Source organism: Notothenia rossii (assembly GCF_949606895.1).
Source record: "Notothenia rossii genome assembly, chromosome: 6".
Classification (NCBI taxonomy): domain Eukaryota; kingdom Metazoa; phylum Chordata; class Actinopteri; order Perciformes; family Nototheniidae; genus Notothenia; species Notothenia rossii.
In genome coordinates this window covers 46714702-46728198 of record NC_136909.1, presented here as the reverse complement: position 1 = coordinate 46728198, position 13497 = coordinate 46714702, and the positions used below count along the sequence as shown (strand labels likewise).

The window sequence follows — 13497 nt, the reverse complement described above, 5'->3', positions numbered from 1 at the left end:
AGCATTCCCACTAAACTAGATCCATCCACCTTTATGGAATTTGTTTCCTCATTTTCTATTTTCATATTGAAGCTTGAACATGTATCCTGTGAGTGATGGTTGTGTTGGAGAGAAAAACAGTTGTAGTTTGGGGCAGAAGGAAGCTTTATCTTTTCAGATATGTGTTTACCATTTTCCACAGATCCTTTCGATCCACGCCTCGAGTGGATTTTCAGTATGTCAAGTTTGGCATTGAGTGCAGACAGTTTTAGGTCAAAAGCAAGTTTTTCCTTTTCTTTTCTAATCACCTCCTCTGGGATCTCCAATGCATGCTTCCTTTTCAATGCAGCCATGCGTTCTTTAAGGACTGCTAAATCAGCTTCAACTTGGATTATTGCAGATGCTCTGTATGATAATCTGAATACTTTCTTTGGTCTGGAATCATTGTCCTTTAAACATAACATGTGTGGTGCAATGTCTTTAGGATTTACCTCGTCAGAAGATCCACTTCTGTCCTGTGATGTGGCGACTTGCATCATTTTTCTTTGATTGGCGTTATTTAAATATCCACATATGTTATTTTAATCCACAGGAGAAAACGCTGATGCATGCGCATGCCTGCGCGTCAGAGTGCGTATTCTTTAAACTTGTTCCACTGTTCATTCATATGCGGCGAAACAATGACTCCAGCACTCCAATAGTGAGGCCGTTTTCCTATACAGCTACTGGAGAAAATGTGCACATACCGCCCATGTTCCTGTGCCGTTGTTGAAGTCCGTCCAGGGCCCGGTGTGTCTTTTAAAGTGAAATCCAATACTCCACTTCAAACGCGGGCAATCCAAAAAAACACAAAAAAGAACTTAAAAAAACAAGTCCGCTTTAACGGCAGGGTTTTTTTACTTTGTAGCGGCCAAAATCAGATAGAAATAAAACAGATAATTAACTTAAAATAACACAGCCGCTGAGGCACTAGTTAGCGGATCTTACGCAGGGCAATGATCCGGGTCCAGACAAGATTATCCATTTGTGCAGTTTATTCCGATGACAAAGTACAACGAACAGGTTTCCTATATCCCTTTTCCTTAAGCCTTTTCCTTAAGCCTTTCCTATGGCTTTCCTTCTGCTGGCTTGAAACACCCTGGTAAAAAAACGTTTGCCTACTAGTGCTCTGGCTCCCACCACCCGCCTGTCTCCAATATATACAATTACACCAGGTGCTCTAATCCAGGGGTTCCCAAACTTTTCAGCCCGCGACCCCCAAAATAACAGTGCCAGAGACTGGCGATCCCCTGTCGACGGGTTGGGGGAGTTTTAATCAGGGCTGAATACAACATTGTAATTGTTTTATTATTATGTTTATGGTTGTTATTTGTAGGGCTCTGTCCTAATATTTATTTTTGTTTTAAACTATGTTGAAAGCTTAGTTTAATATCATTTTTTTTATTTTGCTATGAAATTCTGAATGAAAGGATGCGCGCGAGACTGTTTTTTCGCTGGGTTGAGTCGTGTGGGTTTTTGAGTGAGATGCGGCACAGCAGCCTGTCAGTTTACTCTTGCTAGGTTAGTTTGGCTATTATCATTTATATTTATCTGCAACAATGGATATCAGGAAGTGGTTCATGAAAGGAATATGGCAACTCAGCGCCAGAAGCAGGCAGGCACATTAGAAGAAATCAGTTACGTTACCAACGTAACTGATTTGCCAGGGACAAGGGAGGCTGGCAATCAATTATATTTTGAAGAGAAATTGACTCAAGCCGGCTCTCTCACAAACTCCGGCTCTGTGCGCAAGCAGACCGCTGCACACGCTATCTGCCTCGCTCAATCTCTCTCTCTCCCTTTCTCTCCATCGCTCAACCTCACTCCACCCTGTGTGCGCTCCTCAAGTTTGCCTGCATGCTTGCCCAAGTTGGCACAGCGTTACAAATGTGCCACAAAACCACCTAATGGATGCAGCCTATAATAAGACCGTCAACAGCCTTATGGCAACCTAAAACCCCTCTGTTTCCGTAAAAACAATTCACGAGCGCCTCCCTCATAGAGATTATTATCTATGCATCTGAAGCATTGCATGAAGTCTGTTGATGATCAGAGGCTGTTGTTGGGGCTGCATAAACGTTTTTTTCATTTTTGTTTTGTAGACAGACCATGCAGGCCTCAGAGAGTTAAACTTGGGCCTGCGACCATAGTTTTATTGTATTTTGTTTTGAAAGTCCACAGCGGAGGTTTGTGTCGTACATGCGGTGTATTTTGCATATCTCTCAGTAGCCAACAATCTGTGAGTCTGTTGGCTCGGACATAAACTCGTGTTTAAAATAATACTACATAATAAATGTTGTCTACATTTCATAATAAGAGGTGTAAAACCTGAGAGGATTTTAAATCGCATTTGAACTAAATGCATACAATTTGTATTGTTGATTTAATGTGTGAACGAGGTGATATAGAGAAGGTTAAGCTGTCATTATTAGGCTGTAATTTGTTATATAATGTTGGAACTAGTAAGCAGGCCGATTGTTTTTGGATATTTGTGGAGTTAGGTTGTCCATGAGTGTTTTTTATTGGTTAAGTGGTCCTTGGTATGAAAAAGTTTGAGAAACACTGCACTAGTGGATTGTCAAAAGGGGAGCCTCGTTGCGGGGAAATTATACAGATGGCTAGTCCGCCCCTGAAAATGTCTATATAAACGTTATTATTAATAATAATTAAAAAAATTATAAAAAAATTAATCAATTTTTTAAAATAATTTTTTGCTCTAATCACCCGGTGCCCAAAACATGCCTTCAAAATAAAAGCATAGAAACTAATTTAACTTATGAAGCTAACTAAGAATACATATAAATAAATGATAATAATAATAAACAGCAAGAAAATAAATGTTAAACTATTAAATAATATAAAGATATATATATAGATATAGATATATATCCCTCAGGGGCCTCTATCTCAGGGGCCTCTCCATCAGGGGCCTCTTCCTGGTCTGTTGTAGGCTCATAGTCTGGATCGCTGTGGTCTTCCATTTCTGAGACATCTTCCTCTATCTCCTCTTCATCTGGTTCAATCTCCTCTTCATCTGGTTCAAAAATGTGTCCAGAGCCCCTCTTACAGAAAATAGCCTAATACGTCGCCTGCTCATTGTGTCAATGAGTCAAATGTGAGCAAGGCAAAAATATAACTGCTTGAGAGCCAGTAAGTGAGGGGCATTTAGCGCGAGAAAGTGAGAGGTTTGTGTTTCTCTAGGCCTAGGGGCACAGAGCTCGCACCTGTGAGATGATACATTGTATCATACAGCACAAGAAAGGGAGAGGTGTGTGTGTGTGTGTGTGTGTGTGTGTGTGTGTGTGTGTGTGTGTGTGTGTGTGTGTGTGTGTGTGTGTGTGTGTGTGTGTGTGTGTGTGTGTGTTTTCTATCTGCAGGATGAACATAATACACTCATACCCATTCATTTTTTATATGGCGGTCAAATCTGACCGAAAACATCAAGGGTGTTTCACTGTTGAATAAATCACTCAAAATGTAAAGCAAGTGGTGATCATCAAGTGTATATGTTTAGAGGCCTAGTGTGAAGGATAAAATAAGGTATTGAGGCAATTGGATGAAAAACACAATATTTATGATTAAAATAAAAGTAATTCGGTCACTTTTGACCCGAAACGCAAGAGAGTGTTGAGTACCATTTTTAAGGTGTTAAAAGTATTTAAATTCTACTCCACTAGAATTCAGAGGTAAATGGTGTACGTTTACGCCACTAAATGTATTTAATCCCTTTAGTTACTTTACGGATGTGGATGAATGATGTGAAATATAATCAAGTGTTAAATCAGACTTTAGTTCCACCTGGAGTAAATTCACAAGCTACCCTGCAGTATACAAAGTCATTCAAACTAGCTGCACCTTTACCAGCTTTGAGAACACTTTAATTAGATTAGATTATAATCTTTAATGACCACACATCCAAGCTGGTGGAATTCGTCTTCAGTGCAGATTATTACAACTTGTTCCATACAATTCAACATACAATAAACAGACAATAAAAAGTACAAAACACAGCACAGGGCAAATACATACATCTGACATATATACATAAAGTTCAAGGGTTGATTGATTTTGATTGTTCATTGGGGTTATTTAGAGTCCATTTAGTGTCCGTATTGCAAAGGGGAAGAAGCTGTTTTTCAAGCGGGCGGTTTTGGTGGACAGTGACCTGTAGTGCCTCCATGAGGGCAGAAGGTGGAAGACATGGTGAGCTGGGTGGGAGGGGTCAGAAATGATTTTCTTTGCCCTTGTGACAGTTTGTTGGTGGTGAAGTGATTCGAGTGATGGAAGGGGACTGCAGGTGATTTTTGATGCTTTATTGACGATACGTTGAAGTTTATTCTGGGAGTGGGTGTCTGAACTGCTGTACCACACTGTGATGGATGATGTGAGGATGCTTTGGATGACGGCTGTGTAGAACTGGATTAGGAGATGTTTCCTCACTCTGTATTTCTTGAGCTGCCGCAGAAAGAATAGCCTTTGGTCGGCTTTTTTGTAGATGTGGTCTGTGTTGGTGTTCCATTTGAGGTTATTGCTTATGTGAGTGCCAAGAAATTTGAGTGATTCTGTGGTGGAAATTAGTTTGCCGGAGATAGATAGAGGTGATTTGGGCTGTGACTTTCGCCTGAAGTCGATGATTATTTCTTGGGTTTTTGCTGTGTTAAGTAGGAGGTTGTTTTCTGAGCACCAGGTGACTGCTTGATGGATCCGAGTGAGGTATTGTGTTTCATTATTATGAATGATCAATCATTATAAAACAATCATTATAAAACATATCATATATATTATTCTGAGATTCAAGAGCAATTTTGAGTTGTGTTATAGCTCTTCCGTGTTATATTGAGATTTTTAATTTAAAAGTATTTATTTTCTTCTCATTGATCTTTAGGAAGGAGCAATCCTTGCATTAAAACTGAAACTGCAGAATAAAGAAATCATTTAAAAAAGGATCAATAAAACGTCAGATACAAAGTTTTACATTCTCTATTATTATTATCATTATTATAATTATTATTATCATTATCATAATTATTATTATAAGTAATAATACAAATGTTGTTTATTATTATTATTATTATTATTATTATTATGATGCAATCCCTGGCTGCAGACGCATCCCCTGCTGTGGAGACCCCTCCCCTCAGGACAGCGGATGACAGATGGCGCTGCGCGCCAGGCTGAAAACGGAGCGCGCGGTGAAGTCAGAGCGCACTCCTCAGCACACACACTCACATCCACAGGCTACACACAGGCAGGCGGACTCATTATATATCATCCTCCCTGGTGAAAAGGAAATGGAGATAAACTAGGCGCACTCATTTACCATATGGACTGAAAGCAGTGACTGTCGCTTTGGATTTGTGAACGCAAACACTCAGGGGAGAAAATGTGGAGATACACCAACTTGTTTGCCTGTCTGTTGGTTTTGTGTAAGGATGCGTCTGCACAGAGCAAGGTAAGAAAATACATAAAACGGAAGAGGATTAGTATAAGTGTTCTTATAATTTATTTTAGCTTTATTTCATTGTATAAATGTATTGAAACAGGGGTTGCTCAGAATCAACACGGGTATCCAAAGATCCTATCATATCTATCCCACCATGTCGGTGCCTCTTCCAGAGAAATACGAGACTTGACCAACACTTCCCTGTAGCCAGACCTGTATGTTTCTGTCTAAAGCTTGGTTTAGGCTATGTGTCATATTTCTCCCATTGAGGGCTTTGGTGTGACGACAATAGTTTAATGTAACGATCCCTCCAGTCTGCCAGCAGCGGGGGAGGAGGGATGGCACTCAGTGGGGTAACAGTAATATCTGTGTGAGCTGTTTGTACAGCTGCTGGACTCTCCCTCAGCCTAATCCAACTACACAAACACACACACAGACACTCTCACACACACACACACACACACATACACACACACACACACACACACACACACACAGAGACACACACTGCCAATGGATAAATACATGTACAGTACATATAAATAAAAAACAAGAGGCTGTTGCATATGGTGTGTGACTGTCAACAGTTGATGCTCTGGATACAATCAGAGGCCCAATCAGCAGCTCTGTCAGAATTAACCCTCCAAATGACTTCATAGTTGCAGCAGCAGTATTAATTACAACAGTGATAGAGGCAGTGTGAGGTTGGGCTGGTTGTAGTGAAAGTTGTTACCACAACAGTGTGTGGTTTGGTGCAGTCCCCTTTGTTTCCATAAAGGGAGACCTCAATGAACCAGATTACAATTATAGTTTAGGCAATAGTGTTCTTCAAACTTTGTGTTCATATTTGTCACTTTTTGGTTTTAACATGAATATGCTCACAAGCCGTATAAATACATCTGAAAATGTAAAAATGGCTGAAGCCCATCCAGCATAATTTGGAGGAAGTGAGCATGCCCTGAACACTAACATCAGTGTTGGTCGTCTATCCAGGCCCCGTTGTTGCCTACTTTACATAATGATGTGAGAGAAGCAGGTCAGGTGGAGAGTTTAGCAAAGGCAGCCAAAGGATTTAGGGTCCGTCCTCACTACACCATTATTTATCATGCAACAATGTGTGTCTCACAGCTCCTGTCTTCTGGCCACTGAAGATGCTCAGTCATATTCTCTGTAGCCAGACGGGTGGCACTGGCATTTATGTGAAACAAAGCCTGCTTAGAAGAGGAAATGAAGGGCAGCAGAAGGTGTCGTGGGAACCAACGTGTGCACCTGCTTCATGTTGAGATTGTAAACAAACAAGAGGACAATCGGTGCACTGCAAGGTCAGCTGGGTGCTGGTGGAAAGAAGAGCACAGCAGACTCAGTGAGACAGGGCTCTATGATTATATTCACCTACAGCTGCTGGAGGAAGCCTGGTTGCCATATGATTGTTACAATTTTAACAAAACAATATTTTCCCATGCCATGTTATGCCGACTATACTTAACACTAGAACCGCCAACAGGTACATTTTACCCGCAGCTGTTTCTTGATTGTATCAAACTTTTTTTCAATAAAATATTCAAGTCTCCCAGTTTTCCTGAAAGTGTGTCGCCATTTATACCCATCAGCGCCAGCGGGTAATATTTACCTTGTGTTTTCTCACGCTACTGATCTCGCGTGAAAACATAAACATGACATGTTGCTATAGTAACGCCTGTTGTTTACTGCGGTTCCTTATAGATAGAGAGAGAGAGAGAGCGAGATAGATAGTTATAGATAGTTATAGATGGATATTAGAGAGAGAGATAGAGAGACACTGTGCACATAACTCACGGTAGCGATCTTTTATATGCATATTCTATTGGTTAAGTTTCATCACTGTGCGATCAAAACTCACTGTTAACCCTGTGTTCTAGTATGATAAATAAAAGAACATTGTACCTTGAAAATTATTGCATTGTAATGGCGGGTACATTTTACCCATTGGCGGTTTTAGGTATACAGCGACCCCTGGGGGTTCTAGTGTTGCAGTTGTCACATGGGGCTTGATGAAGAGTAAACATTATCGTTCTGCAGAGAGTGGAGTTTCTGTTAGTGGTTCAAACAGAGCTGAAAGCTGTTGGAAATAAGAGAGATGTCCTACATCCAGGACATGGTTAAACCGTACACCCCAGCACGTGCACTCCGCTCTGCATCAGCCAAACAGCTCGCTGCACCCGCACTGCGAGGGGGACCCAAGTTCCCGTCAGCAAAAACACGTGGGTTTGCTATCCTGGCTCCAAAATGGTGGAATGAGCTCCCCATTGAAATCAGGACAGCAGATAGCTTACACATCTTCCGACGCAAACTGAAAACTCATCTCTTTAGACTCCACTTCGAGCGATAGAATTACTAACAAAGCACTTATATACTAATAAAGGGCTGGCTTTCTAAATGCTAGTTGAGTAGCACTTGAAATGTTTGGCTCTATGAAACCTGATGTACTTATATGATTCTGTTTTCTTAAAGGTTGTATCTTCCTGGTCGAATGCACTTATTGTAAGTCGCTTTGGATAAAAGCGTCAGCTAAATGCAATGTAATGTAATGTAAAAGAGAGACTCATACCTCAGGTATGAGTCTATCTTGACCTGGTATCAGTGTGAACCGCAGGTCCCGGGTGCCCCCCCCCCCCCCCCCCCGCGCAGCTCTGATGTCCCCTGCATGGCTTTGGCACATAACGGTGAAACTGATTGTTAGATTTTAGGCTGTCCATAGATTGTGGGGATGACTTGGACGGTTCCATTAACTTTAAATTAAATAATTAAAAGACCCACCATTTCATCGATTATAGGATGCCAAAACCACAAGTGTACTGTATAATAATATTTTTTTTAAAAAGCTGCACTTTTTGAACAGTGCAAGCCATAGAAAAGTATAAGTGCATGTACAGTGGGGCAAAAAAGTATTTAGTCAGCCACCAATTGTGCAAGTTCTCCCACTTAAAAAGATGAGAGGCCTGTAATTTTCATCTTAGGTATACCTCAACTATGAGAGACAGAATGAGAAAACAAATCCAGAAATTCACATTGTCTGATTTTATAAGAATTTATTTGCAAATGATGGTGTAAAATAAGTATTTGGTCACCTACAAATAAACAAGATTTCTGGCTCTCACAGACCTGTAACTTCTTCTTTAAGAGCCTCCTCTGTCCTCCACTTGTTAACTGTATTAATGGCACCTGTTTGAACTCGTTATCAGTATAAAAGACACCTGTCCACAACCTCAAACAGTCACACTCCAAACTCCACTATGGCCAAGACCAAAGAGCTGTCAAAGGACACCAGAAACACAATTGTAGACCTGCACCAGGCTGGGAAGACTGAATCTGCAATAGGTAAGCAGCTTGGTGTGAAGAAATCAACTGTGGGAGCAATTATTAGAAAATGGAAGACATACAAGACCACTGATAATCTCCCTCGATCTGGGGCTCCACGCAAGATCTCACCCCGTGGGGTCAAAATGATCACAAGAACGGTGAGCAAAAATCCCAGAACCACACGGGGGGACCTAGTCAATGACCTGCAGAGAGCTGGGACCAAAGTAAAGGCTACAATCAGTAACACACTACGCCGCCAGGGACTCAAATCCTGCAGTGCCAGACGTGTCCCCCTGCTTAAGCCAGTACATGTCCAGGCCCGTCTGAAGTTTACTAGAGAGCATTTAGATGACCCAGAAGAGGATTGGGAGAATGGCATATGGTCAGATGAAACCAAAATAGAACTTTTTGGTAAAAACTCAACTAGACATGTTTGGAGGAGAAAGAATGCTGAGTTGCATCCAAAGAACACCATACCTACTGTGAAACATGGGGGTGGAAACATCATGCTTTGGGGCTGTTGTTCTGCAAAGGGACCAGGACGGCTTATCCGTGTAAAGGAAAGAATGAATGGGGCCATGTATCGTGAGATTTTGAGTGACAACCTCCTTCCATCAGCAAGGGCATTGAAGATGAAACGTGGCTGGGTCTTTCAGCATGACAATGATCCCAAACACACCGCCCGGGCAACGAAGGAGTGGCTTCGTAAGAAGCATCTCAAGGTCCTGGAGTGGCCTAGCCAGTCTCCAGATCTCAACCCCATAGAAAATCTTTGGAGGGAGTTGAAAGTCCGTGTTGCCCAGCGACAGCCCCAAAACATCACTGCTCGAGAGGAGATCTGCATGGAGGAATGGGCCAAAATACCAGCAACAGTGTTTGAAAACCTTGTGAAGACTTACAGAAAACGTTTGACCTCTGTCATTGCTAACAAAGGGTATATAACAAAGTATTGAGATGAACTTTTGTTATTGACCAAATACTTATTTTCCACCATCATTTGCAAATAGATTCTTTAAAAATCAGAAAATGTGATTTTCTGGATTTTTTTTTCTCATTCTGTCTCTCATAGTTGAGGTATACCTAGGATGAAAATTACAGGCCTCTCATCTTTTTAAGTGGGAGAACTTGCACAATTGGTGGCTGACTAAATACTTTTTTGCCCCACTGTACATGCCCATCAAATGTCCCCAATAATGTTATCACAAGCCATAACAAAAAAGCCTTCTTTATATCACAGGCTCATGTTAACAAATCATTGACCTTCTTTTTTCTCCGGCCCCTATACCCTCACGGAGTTGGGGTCATGTGATCAGGAAATCTCTCCCTGCGGACCGTAACCTTTTATGGTTGTGTGTCCTTTTGTTTTCTCACACACATGGATGCATAAACCGAGGACACAGAGATACGTGAAAAAAAACTCAAATACATGTTGTGCACATACAGTGAACACCTATAAACTCATGCAAATGGGTCTCTTCAATACTCAGAACATTCCAACATGCTGTGTCAATGCAGGAAGTTGTGTAATCTATATGCAGCACCGCGGTGAGTAAGGGTGTGAGGAGTATTGGGGGAGCTTGCGTCCCATCATAGACTTTTTTTTTACCTTAACTACAAGCCTTAACTAATCTTAAAGAAATATTTTCCGAGGATATAACATTATTGGCTTTCGTGCTGCGAGAGGACTTGTGTGTTTGTATTAGTATGATGAATACAAACCATACCACCAGCAGCTACAAAGACTGAACACAGACCTTTTGGCCGAAAATGTTTAATAATGAATGTTTTTATCTGCGCAATTAGCGGAGTACAGTATCTTTCAGTGAGTAAACTCTGCAGCTTTTTAACATCTCGTAAAAACATCTGCTGTACCAAATCTCAGGGGGAAAACACATTGGGAACATCTATCATTCCATTCATTGTTGAGGTCACCAGACACACATTACTAATTAGGAAAGTGTCTCTTTGTGCCTGTGAATGGATTTTTATAGCATGTGGGTTTTATTAAGGCACCATATTGACAGCTTGATTTGTGTGTTTGTTTGCTTTCAGAAGATGTTCAGCCTCAACACATGCTGATCATTTGATTGATGGGAAATAAGTAGAAGTGTGTCAAAATCATGTATAAATTTTTCCCAGAGTTCTTAAATGTCGCTGTGGCTGAAGAGGAACTTTCACATTTGGTAATATATGAGTAAAGCAGAATATAACAGTAATGCCATATAGCATCTTAGGCGATGTAAGGACTGAAGAGTTCAGTGTCCAGCGCTCAAACAGCCCATCAGGAATGCGCATGTGTACCCACAAAAGCAACGAGTGCTTGGTACACTTTGTGTTCAGCTAATTAACACCCCCATGCTAATGTTAGAGTGGTGGTTTCTAGTCTGCCGACCTCATGCTTCATCTCCAGACTGCAGGCTTCATAGAATCCCCCCTTTGTACTAAGTTTATCTTCACAGTGGCACAGTAAGTTTATCATTAGCTTTGCTTATTAGATTAAAAATCAGACGGACTCTTAGGACTGGAATGTGGACCCTGGATTTGGTCTTAAGTGCCTCAGACAGGGGATGATGTGGATTTTAAAGAGATAGTCCAACCTTTAAAATCACAAGCTTGGCTTAAGACTGATTTAAATTGCTATTCATGGTGCCTTTGGGTGCATTTTTGGGAAAACAGTTGAATTTGCCACAGGTCATTACAGGGATCAGAGCATTATTATTTGTTGAACATGCAGCCGAACATTAAGCTACAGGAGACCTGCAGAAGTTCCGGTGATCAGCCCAGCTGGCAAAACACTGAGGATATCCGTGTTTATATTAACAAGCCTGCAGATACAACAGGCCAGTGCAACTGAAACATTGACTCTGATGCTAACACCAGCCATTGTGTATCACATCTTGTGTTTTTAGCACAATTGGGGGTTCACTTCATCACTGTCAGGCTGTGTTAGTTGTTAAAGGCTGCAATGGTTGATCTAATAGACTTCTCTGCAGCTCTTTCACTCACATTGTGCAGACATGAGTTCATGTTTAAGCTGTGTTATTTTTGACCTGAAACTTGACTGCACTTGAGAGGTCAAAGCCAAAGACTCAAAGCTCAAAGCATGCGTTAAATACTCTGTACTCTTAATTATTAGCACTCTTAATTGTGTTGCCTGGTCTCATGCTGGTAGGTCAGCTCGCCATGAGATGTTGTATGGTCCGTTAGGCATATCAGCACATATGATTTGACAGGAGGAGGCGGAAGCTGCTCTGACTGGCAGAGTGATTTAGATTGTTCATGATATGACTCTGAAAAATCTTCCTCTTGCAGTTAAAGCCTTCATGGCAATTATTTAGTAACTTCTTTACTTGAATGGAATTTCTCTGACTTCTTCTACTTAAAGCAACTGAAGCAGTTTCTATGCAGCAGTCTGTGTTAGAGCAGGGCAGCATAGCCTCTGCTGAAGACATTTAATCTGCTAATCCACTCTATTTTCATGTGGCTGTAGGATTTGTCAACCTGGTGCCTTTTCGCTTGACATGGGTCAGGATTGGCCCGGCTCTGCACACAGGAGTCCTGCCCTATATCAGAACCCCCCTTCACATCTTCCCCCATCCCTCAGCCTGCATTCCTTCACTAATGAGCCCCCACCACTTCCACCTCTACCAATTTAGAGAGATGACAATGCAAGAGTTTGGTTTATAAGGTTGATTATTTTCATCACATGCGTTCTCAGTAAATCTTTCACCAGAGTTTCCACAAATGTTTTCTTCATATGCTGAGAGTACTGCAACTAACTTCAGTCACATAAGGACAGGAACACTGATCATCGATGAAGAATCTCTGTCATGATCTGTCCTAAATCTCAGCAGGGAGAGATGACAGTCTAAACCTCCTCCAACACATGATCCATCCGTTTCTACTCCAAAACAACACACATGCTGAACACATGAGTGATGGCAGGGAGAACCTCAAGCAGTACTGTGAATAGTGCAATTAAAGTACAATGTATCGTGAGATACTTTAGTACTATAAAAGCTTTGAGAACATGGACATTCAACATGCAGTATAGTCATACATCAGAGTCTTGTATTTTCAGTCAATTGAGCCTTTGTCAAATAAAATGTCCTGCGGTACAAACAATTGAAATACTATCCAGAAGATGAAACCTTAAAAGGGCGGAGTGTCCGTTTTGGTGCAAAATGGTCAAACAAGATTTTATTACAGGGAGGCTTTAAAGGGGAGCTCCACTGATCGTACATATAAGAGAATATTTCCAGGTGTTGGGGACTAGACTGCATTTTTGAAAATGGTTGTTGAACCGGAAGGAGCCGTGAGACGCTGATACATTGCCTTAAAGGTCCCCTATTATACTGTTTTTCATCAATATATCAAAGGTCTCAGATATATACAGAGACTGTCTCTGATTGGCTGAAACACCAAACAGATCATTGCAGCGTCCCATAATCCCCTCTGTTTCAGCCCTGTTTCCAAAGTGCTGATTCTCTGTCTGTTACTTTAGATGAAAATAAGGAGCCCCTCCCCACACCCCTCTGAGAGAGATTTGGTTGAAGTTCCCATGTCATGCTTTTCCGGTTATTACCCGTCCCCTTGTGTGTTATGAAGGTTTTTCTGCATGTAAACGGTCTGCAGAGTCAAAACCCTCAAAGTACACCCTGTAGCGAGTAAAACTCTAACACAGAAAATACCTCCCC

General features: G+C 41.3%; 1 protein-coding gene across 1 annotated transcript in view; it reads left to right on the top strand.

Moving 5' to 3' along the window:
- Positions 1-5209: 5209 nt before the first annotated feature.
- Positions 5210-13497, top strand: part of olfml2a (olfactomedin-like 2A) — a 42933-nt gene continuing 34645 nt past the window's right edge. Inside the window, exon 1 of the mRNA XM_079689554.1 lies at positions 5210-5470. Coding sequence (XP_079545680.1) covers positions 5402-5470 — 69 coding nt within the window. The 5' untranslated portion in view covers positions 5210-5401. The remainder of the gene's footprint in view (positions 5471-13497) is intronic.